This window comes from Littorina saxatilis, linkage group LG9, assembly GCF_037325665.1.
Source record: "Littorina saxatilis isolate snail1 linkage group LG9, US_GU_Lsax_2.0, whole genome shotgun sequence".
Lineage (NCBI taxonomy): Eukaryota > Metazoa > Mollusca > Gastropoda > Littorinimorpha > Littorinidae > Littorina > Littorina saxatilis.
The window spans coordinates 66,059,813-66,075,239 of NC_090253.1; the positions used below are offsets into that span (position 1 = coordinate 66,059,813).

At 44.4% G+C, this 15,427-nt stretch overlaps 2 protein-coding genes across 2 annotated transcripts; both read left to right on the forward strand.

Moving 5' to 3' along the window:
- Positions 1 to 208: 208 nt before the first annotated feature.
- On the forward strand, positions 209 to 1,814 carry LOC138977329 (golgin subfamily A member 6-like protein 25). The gene is made up of 3 exons (XM_070350229.1): positions 209 to 307; positions 614 to 834; positions 1,007 to 1,814. The coding sequence occupies exons 1-3, from the start codon at positions 209 to 211 to the stop codon at positions 1,812 to 1,814; spliced, it is 1,128 nt and encodes a 375-aa protein (XP_070206330.1).
- Positions 1,815 to 13,516: 11,702 nt separating this feature from the next.
- LOC138977330 (uncharacterized) lies at positions 13,517 to 15,213 on the forward strand. The gene is made up of 2 exons (XM_070350230.1): positions 13,517 to 13,708; positions 13,783 to 15,213. Exons 1-2 carry the CDS (start codon positions 13,517 to 13,519, stop codon positions 15,211 to 15,213), a joined length of 1,623 nt encoding a protein of 540 aa, XP_070206331.1.
- The last annotated feature ends 214 nt before the right edge of the window (positions 15,214 to 15,427 follow it).

Below are 15,427 nucleotides of genomic sequence, written 5' to 3' on the forward strand. Positions count from 1 at the left end.
ATGACAAAAACGATGTTTGGTGACTTGTCGTCAGACCAGCACTTTGTTGTTGGTCCTCGGGGAGCATATCGCCTTTTGTCTCATATTTATCAACCGCGGCCTTCGGCCTTGGTCGATAAAGATGAAACAAAAGACGATATGGTCCGGCCCTTGGACCAACAAAAAAGCTGGTCTGTCAACAAGCCACCAAACATCTTATAATGTCTACATGTGGTCTGAGTACAGGAGGGTCAGTGAAGCTGAGTCACTATTAGAGAGGACTCAGGCCGATGAACATGATGTCCACGTGTGGTTTGAGTACAGGAGGGTCAGTGAAGCTGAGTCACTATTAGGCCAAAAAAAAAAAAATAGGTCTGTTTACGGTAACCCGACCGACCCTAGTTTTTTCGCGCGACCCTAGACTTTTTTTGGGCATTTGGGGAAATAAAAAAGAAAAAAAAATCTTGTTTTTTTGGCAAAATAACGTAAAAATATGGTTTTTTGGAAAAAAAAAAATCCCGACCTACCGACCCTATTTTTTTGGCCTATGTTACCGTAAACAGACCTATTTTTTTTTGGCCTTAGGGAGGACTCGGGCCGATGAACATGGTGTCCACGTGTGGTTTGAGTACAGGAGGCTTGTGAAGCTGAGTCACTATTAGAGAGGACTCAGGCCGATGAACATGGTGTCCACGTGTGGTTTGAGTACAGGAGGGTCAGTGAAGCTGAGTCACTATTAGAGAGGACTCAGGCCGATGAACATGATGTCCACGTGTGGTTTGAGTACAGGAGGGTCAGTGAAGCTGAGTCACTATTAGAGAGGACTCAGGCCGATGAACATGGTGTCCACGTGTGGTTTGAGTACAGGAGGCTTGTGAAGCTGAGTCACTATTAGAGAGGACTCAGGCCGATGAACATGGTGTCCACGTGTGGTCTGAGTACAGGAGGGTCAGTGAAGCTGACTCGGGTCACTATTAGAGAGGACTCAGGCCGATGAACATGGTGTCCACGTGTGGTCTGAGTACAGGAGGGTCAGTGAAGCTGAGTCACTATTAGAGAGGACTCAGGCCGATGAACATGATGTCCACGTGTGGTTTGAGTACAGGAGGGTCAGTGAAGCTGAGTCACTATTAGAGAGGACTCAGGCCGATGAACATGGTGTCCACGTGTGGGTTGAGTACAGGAGGGTCAGTGAAGCTGAGTCACTATTAGAGAGGACTCGGGCCGATGAACATGATGTCCACGTGTGGTTTGAGTACAGGAGGGTCAGTGAAGCTGAGTCACTATTAGAGAGGACTCAGGCCGATGAACATGATGTCCACGTGTGGTCTGAGTACAGGAGGGTCAGTGAAGCTGAGTCACTATTAGAGAGGACTCAGGCCGATGAACATGGTGTCCACGTGTGGTCTGAGTACAGGAGGGTCAGTGAAGCTGAGTCACTATTAGAGAGGACTCAGGCCGATGAACATGGTGTCCACGTGTGGGTTGAGTACAGGAGGGTCAGTGAAGCTGAGTCACTATTAGAGAGGACTCGGGCCGATGAACATGATGTCCACGTGTGGTTTGAGTACAGGAGGGTCAGTGAAGCTGAGTCACTATTAGAGAGGACTCAGGCCGATGAACATGATGTCCACGTGTGGTCTGAGTACAGGAGGGTCAGTGAAGCTGAGTCACTATTAGAGAGGACTCAGGCCGATGAACATGGTGTCCACGTGTGGTCTGAGTACAGGAGGGTCAGTGAAGCTGAGTCACTATTAGAGAGGACTCAGGCCGATGAACAAGTCTTCAGTAATTGTCCCAGTCCCCAAAAAGCCCAAGGTAACTCAGCTGAATGACTTTCGCCCTGTGGCACTGACATCTGTCATCATGAAGGTTCTGGAGCGGTTGATTCCGCGGCACCTGCGGGCTTTCACGGGTCACCTGTCTGACCCACTCCAGTTTGCTTACCAAGCCAACAGGTCCGTCGATGATGCCGTCGCCATGGGTCTTCATTTTGTCTTGCAGCACCTTGAGAACCCTCGCACCTACGCTAGAATGTTGTTCATTGATTATTCCTCCGCATTCAACACGATCATCCCTCACAAGCTCCTCCACAAACTGATTGGTCTCGATGTCCCTCTCTCTCTCTGCCACTGGCTTCTAGATTTCTTGCTTGACCGTCCTCAGGTCGTCCGACTCAACAACTCACTCTCTGCCTCACTCACTCTGAACACTGGTGCCCCGCAGGGTTGTGTTCTGTCCCCTCTACTCTTCACCCTTTTCACCAACGACTGCACCTCCGCTCACCCATCCACATACATAATCAAATTCTCAGACGACACCACCATTGAAGGCCTGATTTCTGACTCCAATGAGGACGCATACCGGGGGGAGGTTCAAAAAGTGGTTGAGTGGTGCTCTGAAAATGATCTCGAGCTAAACGTTCTCAAAACAAAAGAAGTCGTTATCGACCCTCGACGAAAGAAAGACCCCATCTTGCCCCTTGAAATAAATGGGGAAGCTGTAGAACAGGTCTCTTCATTCAAATTTCTCGGCACACTGATCTCTGAAGACCTGAAATGGGACGGGAACACCACGTCCATCATTAAGAAGTGCCAGCAGCGGCTGCACTTCCTGAGACAGTTGCGCAAGTTCCGTATGTCACAGCAAATCATGGCGCAGTTCTATCGCGCAGTCGTTGAGAGCACCCTGTGTTTTTCTATCACGGTCTGGTATGGCAGCACCACTGAGAAAGAGAAACAGCTACTGGAGAGCATTGTGCGGACAGCCTCCAAGGTCGCGGGCTGTGACTTCCCTTCCGTTGCCTCTATTTTTGAGTTGCGCTCAGGTCGAAAAGCAGGAAAGATTGTTCGCGACCCCTCCCACCCGGCAAACCACTTCTTCGAGCCTCTTCCATCTGGTAGGCGCTACAGAGCTTTGAAAGCCAGAACTAGTCGCTTTCGCTCTAGCTTCATCCCCCATGCTGTACTGACAACTCCTGTAGTGAAGACGTTGTAATATACTGTAGTTATAGGATTGGGGTGGGGGGGGGGGGGGGTTCTTTTGTTACTTAGTCCTTTCACTGCATTCCATTACTGTTCTCATAACTTGTGATAGTGGAAGTATGTGCAATGTGGAATGGTCCTTATTTTTTAGGTGCTTGAGTAGTTCTGTGATGGTAGTAGTTTTGTGCAATGTGACTCTAGGTTCAGGTGCTTGAGTAGATCTGTGATAGTCTGTTAATACTGTTGTTTTAAACTGTCTAACTGGCTAGATTATGATTATATAATTTTATGTGATGATCTGACTAAATGATAATAATTACGTGTACTACTTACTTTTAAATGGATTATAATTTTTAGGTATTGTTCTAGTATTCACTAATGTTGCATTGATATTACTGGCACCCCTTTTAAACTGATATGGTTTTTACCTTTACAAGGCGACGATGTGAATTTGTGATGTAGATATGTGGCTGGTTATGTGTGAGTATGTAAATAATTGTGTGTGTGTGTGTGTGCGTGTGTGTGTGAGAGTTGTGTCTGTGTGTGCATGGCAGTGTAATGTACGTATGTATGCATGCATGGTGATGTGTGTCTGCATATGTGTCTGGTTGGTTTTTATTTTATTTTTACCGTGCTGTGCCAAGATGAAATCCTTTTGCAAAATTGGTGAATAAATATCTTGTATCTTGTATCTTGTATCTTGTATGGTGTCCACGTGTGGTCTGAGTACAGGAGGGTCAGTGAAACTGAGTCACTATTAGAGAGGACTCAGGCCGATGAACATGGTGTCCACGTTTGGTTTGAGTACAGGAGGGTCAGTGAAGCTGAGTCACTATTAGAGAGGACTCAGGCCGATGAACATGGTGTCCACGTGTGGTCTGAGTACAGGAGGGTCAGTGAAGCTGAGTCACTATTAGAGAGGACTCAGGCCGATGAACATGATGTCCACGTGTGGTTTGAGTACAGGAGGGTCAGTGAAGCTGAGTCTCTATTAGAGAGGACTCAAGCCGATGAACATGGTGTCCACGTGTGGTTTGAGTACAGGAGGGTCAGTGAAGCTGAGTCACTATTAGAGAGGACTCAGGCCGATGAACATGGTGTCCACGTGTGGTTTGAGTACAGGAGGGTCAGTGAAGCTGAGTCACTATTAGAGAGGACTCAGGCCGATGAACATGGTGTCCACGTGTGGTCTGAGTACAGGAGGGTCAGTGAAGCTGAGTCACTATTAGAGAGGACTCAGGCCGATGAACATGATGTCCACGTGTGGTTTGAGTACAGGAGGGTCAGTGAAGCTGAGTCACTATTAGAGAGGACTCAGGCCGATGAACATGGTGTCCACGTGTGGTTTGAGTACAGGAGGGTCAGTGAAGCTGAGTCACTATTAGAGAGGACTCAGGCCGATGAACATGGTGTCCACGTGTGGTCTGAGTACAGGAGGGTCAGTGAAGCTGAGTCACTATTAGAGAGGACTCAGGCCGATGAACATGGTGTCCACGTGTGGTTTGAGTACAGGAGGGTCAGAAAAGCTGAGTCACTATTAGAGAGGACTCAGGCCGATGAACATGGTGTCCACGTGTGGTTTGAGTACAGGAGGGTCAGTGAAGCTGAGTCACTATTAGAGAGGACTCAGGCCGATGAACATGATGTCCACGTGTGGTCTGAGTACAGGAGGGTCAGTGAAGCTGAGTCACTATTAGAGAGGACTCAGGCCGATGAACATGATGTCCACGTGTGGTTTGAGTACAGGAGGGTCAGTGAAGCTGAGTCACTATTAGAGAGGACTCAGGCCGATGAACATGATGTCCACGTGTGGTTTGAGTACAGGAGGGTCAGTGAAGCTGAGTCACTATTAGAGAGGACTCAGGCCGATGAACATGGTGTCCACGTGTGGTTTGAGTACAGGAGGGTCAGTGAAGCTGAGTCACTATTAGAGAGGACTCAGGCCGATGAACATGGTGTCCACGTGTGGTCTGAGTACAGGAGGGTCAGTGAAGCTGAGTCACTATTAGAGAGGACTCAGGCCGATGAACAAGTCTTCAGTAATTGTCCCAGTCCCCAAAAAGCCCAAGGTAACTCAGCTGAATGACTTCCGCCCTGTGGCACTGACATCTGTCATCATGAAGGTTCTGGAGCGGTTGATTCCGCGGCACCTGCGGGCTTTCACGGGTCACCTGTCTGACCCACTCCAGTTTGCTTACCAAGCCAACAGGTCCGTCGATGATGCCGTCGCCATGGGTCTTCATTTTGTCTTGCAGCACCTTGAGAACCCTCGCACCTACGCTAGAATGTTGTTCATTGATTATTCCTCCGCATTCAACACGATCATCCCTCACAAGCTCCTCCACAAACTGATTGGTCTCGATGTCCCTCTCTCTCTCTGCCACTGGCTTCTAGATTTCTTGCTTGACCGTCCTCAGGTCGTCCGACTCAACAACTCACTCTCTGCCTCACTCACTCTGAACACTGGTGCCCCGCAGGGTTGTGTTCTGTCCCCTCTACTCTTCACCCTTTTCACCAACGACTGCACCTCCGCTCACCCATCCACATACATAATCAAATTCTCAGACGACACCACCATTGAAGGCCTGATTTCTGACTCCAATGAGGACGCATACCGGGGGGAGGTTCAAAAAGTGGTTGAGTGGTGCTCTGAAAATGATCTCGAGCTAAACGTTCTCAAAACAAAAGAAGTCGTTATCGACCCTCGACGAAAGAAAGACCCCATCTTGCCCCTTGAAATAAATGGGGAAGCTGTAGAACAGGTCTCTTCATTCAAATTTCTCGGCACATTGATCTCTGAAGACCTGAAATGGGACGGGAACACCACGTCCATCATTAAGAAGTGCCAGCAGCGGCTGCACTTCCTGAGACAGTTGCGCAAGTTCCGTATGTCACAGCAAATCATGGCGCAGTTCTATCGCGCAGTCGTTGAGAGCACCCTGTGTTTTTCTATCACGGTCTGGTATGGCAGCACCACTGAGAAAGAGAAACAGCTACTGGAGAGCATTGTGCGGACAGCCTCCAAGGTCGCGGGCTGTGACTTCCCTTCCGTTGCCTCTATTTTTGAGTTGCGCTCAGGTCGAAAAGCAGGAAAGATTGTTCGCGACCCCTCCCACCCGGCAAACCACTTCTTCGAGCCTCTTCCATCTGGTAGGCGCTACAGAGCTTTGAAAGCCAGAACTAGTCGCTTTCGCTCTAGCTTCATCCCCCATGCTGTACTGACAACTCCTGTAGTGAAGACGTTGTAATATACTGTAGTTATAGGATTGGGGGGGGGAGGGGTTCTTTTGTTACTTAGTCCTTTCACTGCATTCCATTACTGTTCTCATAACTTGTGATAGTGGAAGTATGTGCAATGTGGAATGGTCCTTATTTTTAGGTGCTTGAGTAGTTCTGTGATGGTAGTAGTTTTGTGCAATGTGACTCTAGGTTCAGGTGCTTGAGTTGGTTGTGAGATTCAAGATGGCGGACTGTTGACAGGTGCGTGTGTGGAGCTCCAGTAAAAGTGACTGTGGAGTGTGTCTGCCTATCTTGTGAGGAGTATTCTTCGTCAAGCCGACTGCTAATGGTTTGCTTTAATACCCGACAACAATATGCATGTGGTTTGCCGCCCGGTCGAAGTGTGTGATGTATGTGAACCACGGTGAACCACGGTGACAACTGACAACTGACATGTCGAAGGCAAGAAGGGGACTTACATTCACCACACCTTTCAGATCGCCTTTTTCTAGCGGTGTGTCGTCAAAGAGACAGAAAGTTCAGGAAGAGGAGGAGGAGGTGATTCCTAGTACGAGCGAGGGTCAGGGGACTGTCGGAGGTGGTGGCATGGGTTCGCCGCAACTGCATTCAGTCGTGAGTGGTCTTTCCTCTGAAACTTTTCAAGACGCTATCATTTCAAAAGTTAGCGAAGCTCTGGCTATTTTTAAGTCTTCTGGTGATGACTCGAACGATCCAATTGTGAAGATGGTACCCATGATGGTCACAGCAATGTCAGTGGTGGTTAGTGAGGTGGTGAGGGGTGTGATGACAGGGATCGAAGAACGTTTGGAATCGATTGTCTCCCCTAGACCAGAACCGAGATCTGAAAGGTTGCTGTCTGCTGTGCGTGTACTAACCTACGAAAATGACAGACTCCAACAGTATACTAGGCGAGAGAGTGTCAGAGTGTTTGGTATTCCGCAGAGTGTTGGTGAGACAGCGGAAGAGGTGGAGGAGAAAGCCATCAAAGTCTTTCAAGATGCAGGTGTGGACGTGAGTGAGGCTGACATTTCTGTGTCACACAGAGCAGGAAAAGCAGTGAAAGGGTCTCGCCCCATACTTGTTAGATTTGTCTCTCGCCGCAAGCGAAGTGATGTGATGAAAAACAAGAAAACCCTCAAAGACAAACCGGAGTACAAGAATGTCTTCATCAATGATGACATTACCCCGCTGAGGGCCAGGTTGTTGGGCTTTGTCAAGAAACTCGGCCCATATAATGCTTGGACCATCGACGGCAAGATCTTCTGTGCGAAGAAGTCACCTCCTGGCCTTCATCCATCAGACCGTCCCAAACCGGTCGTCATTGACACGCCTGATGATCTATTCAAGCTGGGCGTCACCGAAGTCGACTACCATGCCCTGGGTCTGTCGCACCTTGCTGAGGAACCTGCAGATGGGGGTTTGGGGTCTGCCATGGCCGAGGGTTAGCGGTGCCCTGGGGGCATTGATTCAGCGTCTCCCCCTCATGTGAGTCAGGTGTGTGGTGCTGCGAACTATGAGAAGAAAGGAGGTGGTGGTTTAGGGAAAGACTTTGGTGGTGAAGAGAGAGGTGAAGACAGAGTGGTGAAGGATTGTGATGGTGGTGAAGAGAGAGGTGAAGACAGAGTGGTGAAGGATTGTGATGGTGGTGAAGAGAGAGGTGAAGACAGAGTGGTGAAGGACTGTGATGGTGATGGTGGTGAAGAAAGAGGTGAAGGCAGAGTGGTGAAGGACTGTGATGGTGGTGAAGAGAGAGGTGAAGACAGAGTGGTGAAGAACTGTGATGGTGATGGTGGTGAAGAGAGAGGTGAAGACAGAGTGGCGAAGGACTGTGATGGTGATGGTGGTGATGAGAGAGGTGAAGACAGAGTGGTGAAGGACTGTGATGATGGTGAAGAGGGAGATGAAGACAGAGTGGTGAAGGACTATGATGGTGATGGTGGTGAAGAGAGAGGTGAAGACAGAGTGGCGAAGGACTGTGATGGTGATGGTGGTGAAGAGAGAGGTGAAGACAGAGTGGTGAAGGACTGTGATGATGGTGAAGAGAGAGGTGAAGACAGAGTGGTGAAGAACTGTGATGGTGATGGTGGTGAAGAGAGAGGTGAAGACAGAGTGGCGAAGGACTGTGATGGTGATGGTGGTGAAGAGGGAGGTGAAGACAGAGTGGTGAAGGACTGTGATGGTGATGGTGGTGAAGAGAGAGGTGAAGACAGAGTGGCGAAGGACTGTGATGATGATGGTGGTGATGAGAGAGGTGAAGACAGAGTGGTGAAGGACTGTGATGGTGATGGTGGTGATGAGAGAGGTGAAGACAGAGTGGTGAAGGACTATGATGGTGATGGTGGTGATGAGAGAGGTGAAGACAGAGTGGTGAAGGACTGTGATGGTGATGGTGGTGATGAGAGAGGTAAAGACAGAGTGGTGAAGGATTGTGATGATGGTGAAGAGGGAGGTGAAGACAGAGTGGTGAAGGACTGTGATGGTGATGATGGTGATAAGAGAGGTGAAGTCAGAGGTGGTGCTGAGAGAGGTGAAGATAGAGGGAATGAATGTGGTGATGATAGTGGTGATGAGAGAGGTGAAGACAGAGTGAATGACTGTGGTAATGATAGTGGTGATGAGAGAGGTGAAGATAGAGTGAATGACTGTGGTGGTGATGGTGGTGTTGAGAGAGGTGAAGATAGAGGGAATGACTGTGGTGGTGATGGTGGTGATGAGAGGGGTGAAAACAGAGTGAAGGACTGTGGTGGTGATGGTGGTGATGAGAGGGGTGAAGACAGAGTGAATGACTGTGGTGGTGATGGTGGTGATGAGAGGGGTGAAGACAGTGTGAATGACTGTGGTGATGAAGATATAGTGAATGTCTGGGGTGATGATGGTGGTGAAGAGGGAGGTGAAGACAGAGTGGTGAAAGACTGTGGTGATACTGTTGATGTTGATGTTGTTGATGTGTATGCAAATGTTTCTGATGTTGATATTCTGCATGACTCTCTGGATGTTGGCAATGCGCATGAAATGGATAATGTTGTTGTAATGTCAGATGTTGATGCTCATTTTGACTCGTTAGATGCTGAGAATGTACGTAACAAATCTACTGTTAAAATAGATGTATATAATGTTGATAGTGAGATAGGAGATTCCTTTGGTTCTGAATATAGTATTGAGGATAATCCTGATATACTCTCCTGCTTAGCGCTTAATGTCTGTGGAATCACTTCAAAGCTAAAATTTCCTGAATTTGTGAAATTTATTGCCAAATATGACATTATTTGTTTTAGCGAGAGCAAACTTGATGATATTGATGAGATTAACATTCCAGGTTATATAGCATTCTATAAGAATAGAGGAACATTTCGCAGAAAATCAGGCGGTGTATTAGTTTTATTACGGGAAGTGTTTGCTAACAATATAACTATTTTTGAAGAAAAAAAGCTGTCACATAAGATAAAAGAAGAGATGAAAATATGGTATACATTTTTGGATGTAGAAATGTGTGAGAATGCGTTATTTTTTAAGTTAGATAAGAAAATACTTGGACGTGACACCCTTTTCTGTGCTTTATATATTCCCCCTGAAGGGTCACCTTACCATAACAAAGATGTTTATGCTGAACTAGAAGAGGTGTACATGCAGTTTGGGTTAGATAATGATTATGTTTGTCTGTTAGGAGACTTAAATTCCCGCACTGGTCATCTGAGTGAAATGGTGCATGAAGATGATCAGCATTCAGAAGGTTTTGTTGATAATGACTTGTTTGACTCTGATGAGGTTGGTACTCTAATAGGTGAGCGGGCCTCACAGGATAATAATACTAATAACCTTGGTTTTAAATTGATTGATTTTTGTAAAATGACTGGCTTAGTTATTGCTAATGGTAGAGTTGGCGATGATACAGGGGTTGGTAAATGCACATGTAAGGATAAGAGCGTTGTTGATTATTGCATCCTGTCAAAAGATCTGTTCTCGAAAGTTAATTATTTTTCTGTGATGGAATTTTGTGAAATGTATTCTGATGTACACTGTCCTGTTGTTTTGCATTTATTAAAACATAATGAAGTACGCGCTAATGATTGCCTAGCAGAAGTTGTGAAAAAAAACAAAAATGAAGATTTGCTGTCTAAAGGTAGAGAAAAGGATAACAAGTACACAAAACCAAAATGGGACAATAACAATGAGACCAAGTTAGCTTTTGTAGTTAATCTGAATGAGGATGATATTTATACTGTTGAAACTAAATTACAAAATATGCTAGCTACAAGTGAGAGTACGACAACAGATGACGTTGATAGTGTTACTAGTAAGATTTGTGATATTTTAAATTGTTCTGCTGAGAAAATCGGTGTAATTAAAAAACAAAAATTTATGAAAAAGCCACGTTCAAAGAAATTTAAACTACAACAACCATGGTTTAGTGCAATTTGCAAAGAGAAAAGAAAAATATTTTTACATGCGAAAAACAAAGCAAGACGGTTTAAAAATGTGTTCAATGATGATGAAAAAAAGAGTGCTTTTAAAGAATACAAAAAGACAATAAAAAAGGAATGCAAGTCGTATCATAATGAGTTCGTTAAAACTTTGAGAAAGTTAAGAAGTACTGACCCGAAAGCATACTGGAATCTTCTAAATAAAAACAAAAAGAATAATTCCAAAACTAACTATCCAACTTGTTCTGAGTTTTTCGAACATTTCACTAAACTACAAGAGTGTGATGAAAATGATATGGATGATAGTAATGAACATTTAAATGAAGCAAGTAATGAATTTCTTAATGCGCCTTTTACAAAGGAGGAAGTTATCAAATGTATAGACAAGCTAAAAAACAATAAGGCATGCGGTCAGGATAAAATAATTAATGAATATTTAAAAGCGTCACATGATCGAATGATTGATATTTATGTATTGTTGTTTAATGTTGTTTTGCAGTCAGGAAAGGTTCCAACACAATGGGCCGTAGGTGAAATTATTCCATTGTACAAAAATAAAGGCTCTCAAGCTGACCCCACAAATTATAGAGGAATTACTATACTCAGCTGCTTCGGAAAACTTTTCAGTGCAATTTTAAATGATAGGTTATCAAACTTTTTGGAGAGTAATAACAAATTAGGTCAAGAACAAACAGGTTTCCGCACAGGATTTTCAACACTAGACCATGTTTTTACTTTGCATTGTATATTAAACTTTTTTCTCAACAAAAAGAAGCGACTGTTTTGTGCATTTGTAGACTATGAAAAAGCGTTTGATAAAGTTCGCCGTGCATTTCTATGGGAGAAATTAGTTAGTTCTGATGTTAATGGGAAGTTTTTAAAAACTGTAAGAAATTTGTATGAAAATGCCAAATCTTGTGTTAAAGTTAATAGTGAGTGCTCTGGATATTTTCCCAGTTTGTGTGGAGTTAGACAAGGGGAAAACTTGTCACCGTTGTTTTTTGCTCTATTTTTAAATGATCTAAAGCCTTTTCTGTTGGAAAACAGTAATGGTTTACAATCTATGTCAAGAGAGGCTATTGTGGCTGGAATGGATGATACGGATGTAAATGCTTTGTTTCAAATGTTTTTATTACTGTATGCGGATGATACTGTGATCTGCTCAGAGTCGGAAAAAAACCTGCAAGAATGTTTAAACAAAATGCACGAATACTGTTTAAAATGGCGTCTAAATATTAATGTAAACAAAACGAAAGTTATAGTTTTTTCCAGAGGTAAAATTAGAAATAAACCACTGTTTACGTACAATGGCAATTTAATCGAAGTAGTGTTTGATGTAATGTACTTGGGCCTTAAGATTAATTATAATAATACATTTTCAGTCGCACAGAAGAATCTATATGATCGTGCCTCAAGGGCAATGTTTGTTCTTTTGCGCACTTGTAGACAATTGTCACTACCTGTGGACATACAAGTTGACCTGTTCGATAAAATGATTGCTCCAATTTTATTGTATGGATGTGAAGTATGGGGTTTTGGTTCCTGTGAACTTGCTACTAAACTTCAATTGCGTTTTTATAAAATTGTTTTCAAACTAAAAAAATCAACTCCAAATGCTATGATATTTGGTGAACTTGGAAGATATCCACTAGATGTTAATATGAAATGTAGAATGCTTTGCTATTGGTATAAACTGATTAGTCCTATTCATAAAAATAAATTTTCAAGTATTGTGTATTGCTTTACTTATAGATTGTATATCAACAAGATGATTGAATCCAAGTACTTATGTTTCATTGAAAAAACCTTAAATGAAATTGGTCTCTCTGGCCTTTGGACTTCTCAAGAAAATATTCAATACTCAAGCACATGGTTTAAAAAGAAAGTAAAAAGAAGTCTATATGACCAGTATATCCATAAATGGTTTACAGAAATTGGAACAAAAAATATGTTTTGGAATTATCGAATGTTCAAAGATATTTTTGCATGTGAAGACTACGTCACAACCCTGCCATATCAGCAATGTGTTTCAATGATGAAGTTTAGAACATTAAACAACAATTTACCTGTACAGAAAGAACGTTATCTTAACATCCCGAGGTCAGAAAGAACTTGCACCAAATGTGTATCGCATGACATAGGTGATGAATTTCATTATTTATTTGTCTGTGATTTTTTCAAAGAAGAAAGAGCTGAGTTGTTACCACCTTACTATTGGAAAAAACCTAATGCACTTAAATTTAAAAAGTTGTTTGCTACTAAGAAAAAGAAATTGCTAAAGAATATTTTGGACTTTACTAATAGAATTTGTAACAGTTTTTCATAATTGTTTTTTATTTTTTATTTTTTATTTATTTTTATTTATTTATTATATTAGCATATATCATGATTGTATTGATTGTATTTATTGTTCAAAATGCCCCCATGGGTTATGGACCAATAAACTTGAACTTGAACTTGAACTTGAACTTGAGTAGATCTGTGATAGTCTGTTAATACTGTTGTTTTAAACTGTCTAACTGGCTAGATTATGATTATATAATTTTATGTGATGATCTGACTAAATGATAATAATTACGTGTACTACTTACTTTTAAATGGATTATAATTTTTAGGTATTGTTCTAGTATTCACTAATGTTGCATTGATATTACTGGCACCCCTTTTAAACTGATATGGTTTTTACCTTTACAAGGCGACGATGTGAATTTGTGATGTAGATATGTGGCTGGTTATGTGTGAGTATGTAATTAATTGTGTGTGTGTGTGTGTGTGAGAGTTGTGTCTGTGTGTGCATGACAGTGTAATGTACGTATGTATGCATGCATGGTGATGTGTGTCTGCATATGTGTCTGGTTGGTTTTTATTTTATTTTTACCGTGCCGTGCCAAGATGAAATCCTTTTGCAAAATTGGTGAATACAGGAGGGTCAGTGAAGCTGAGTCACTATTAGAGAGGACTCAGGCCGATGAACATGATGTCCACGTGTGGTTTGAGTACAGGAGGGTCAGTGAAGCTGAGTCTCTATTAGAGAGGACTCAGGCCGATGAACATGATGTCCACGTGTGGTTTGAGTACAGGAGGGTCAGTGAAGCTGAGTCACTATTACAGAGGACTCAGGCTGATGAACATGATGTCCACATGTGGTCTGAGTCCAGGAGGCTTGTGAAGCTGAGTCACTATTAGAGAGGACTCAGGCCGATGAACATGATGTCCACGTGTGGTTTGAGTACAGGAGGGTCAGTGAAGCTGAGTCACTATTAGAGAGGACTCAGGCCGATGAACATGATGTCCACGTGTGGTTTGAGTACAGGAGGGTCAGTGAAGCTGAGTCACTATTAGAGAGGACTCAGGCCGATGAACATGATGTCCACGTGTGGTTTGAGTACAGGAGGGTCAGTGAAGCTGAGTCACTATTAGAGAGGACTCAGGCCGATGAACATGATGTCCACGTGTGGTTTGAGTACAGGAGGGTCAGTGAAGCTGAGTCACTATTAGAGAGGACTCAGGCCGATGAACATGATGTCCACGTGTGGTTTGAGTACAGGAGGGTCAGTGAAGCTGAGTCTCTATTAGAGAGGACTCAGGCCGATGAACATGATGTCCACGTGTGGTTTGAGTACAGGAGGGTCAGTGAAGCTGAGTCACTATTAGAGAGGACTCAGGCCGATGAACATGATGTCCACGTGTGGTTTGAGTACAGGAGGGTCAGTGAAGCTGAGTCACTATTAGAGAGGACTCAGGCCGATGAACATGGTGTCCACGTGTGGTTTGAGTACAGGAGGGTCAGTGAAGCTGAGTCACTATTGGAGAGGACTCAGGCCGATGAACATGATGTCCACGTGTGGTTTGAGTACAGGAGGGTCAGTGAAGCTGAGTCACTATTAGAGAGGACTCAGGCCGATGAACATGATGTCCACGTGTGGTTTGAGTACAGGAGGGTCAGTGAAGCTGAGTCACTATTAGAGAGGACTCAGGCCGATGAACATGATGTCCACGTGTGGTTTGAGTACAGGAGGGTCAGTGAAGCTGAGTCACTATTAGAGAGGACTCAGGCCGATGAACATGATGTCCACGTGTGGTTTGAGTACAGGAGGGTCAGTGAAGCTGAGTCACTATTAGAGAGGACTCAGGCCGATGAACATGATGTCCACGTGTGGTTTGAGTACAGGAGGGTCAGTGAAGCTGAGTCACTATTAGAGAGGACTCAGGCCGATGAACATGGTGTCCACGTGTGGTTTGAGTACAGGAGGGTCAGTGAAGCTGAGTCACTATTAGAGAGGACTCAGGCCGATGAACATGATGTCCACGTGTGGTTTGAGTACAGGAGGGTCAGTGAAGCTGAGTCACTATTAGAGAGGACTCAGGCCGATGAACATGGTGTCCACGTGTGGTTTGAGTACAGGAGGGTCAGTGAAGCTGAGTCACTATTAGAGAGGACTCAGGCCGATGAACATGGTGTCCACGTGTGGTCTGAGTACAGGAGGGTCAGTGAAGCTAAGTCACTATTAGGGAGGACTCAGGCGCTGTGTGTTCTGTCATTGTCAGTGTCCTCTCGCAGAGACTTTCTTCTGCGTTCAAATCCCTGACTACTGGACCTTGTGCTATTGATGGTGTGGCTGATCAGTCAAGTCGACAGGCGTCTGATCTAGTGGGTGGGGGTGGGGGGGGGGGGCTATGAGGGTAACCTCTCAGGACTTTATGAAATCTTACCTTACCTAGGGCCGCCGGGTAATACAGGGCCTCTCTTGACTGCGTACGCATGGGCAAACATGATGTAAGAAAAACAAGTTGTTGTTGTAG

What these genes read in the sequence shown, in the direction of transcription:
- LOC138977329 (XM_070350229.1), top strand. Translation starts at nt 209, where the DNA reads ATGTGGTCTGAGTACAGGAGGGTCAGTGAAGCTGAGTCACTATTAGAG. An exon ending in TGTGGTTTGAGTACAGGAGG is followed by an intron (nt 308 to 613) that starts GTCAGTGAAGCT and finishes GTTTGAGTACAG; the next exon opens with GAGGCTTGTGAAGCTGAGTC. An exon ending in GAACATGGTGTCCACGTGTG is followed by an intron (nt 835 to 1,006) that starts GTTTGAGTACAG and finishes GTCTGAGTACAG; the next exon opens with GAGGGTCAGTGAAGCTGAGT.
- LOC138977330 (XM_070350230.1), top strand. Translation starts at nt 13,517, where the DNA reads ATGAAATCCTTTTGCAAAATTGGTGAATACAGGAGGGTCAGTGAAGCT. An exon ending in TGTGGTTTGAGTACAGGAGG is followed by an intron (nt 13,709 to 13,782) that starts GTCAGTGAAGCT and finishes GTCTGAGTCCAG; the next exon opens with GAGGCTTGTGAAGCTGAGTC.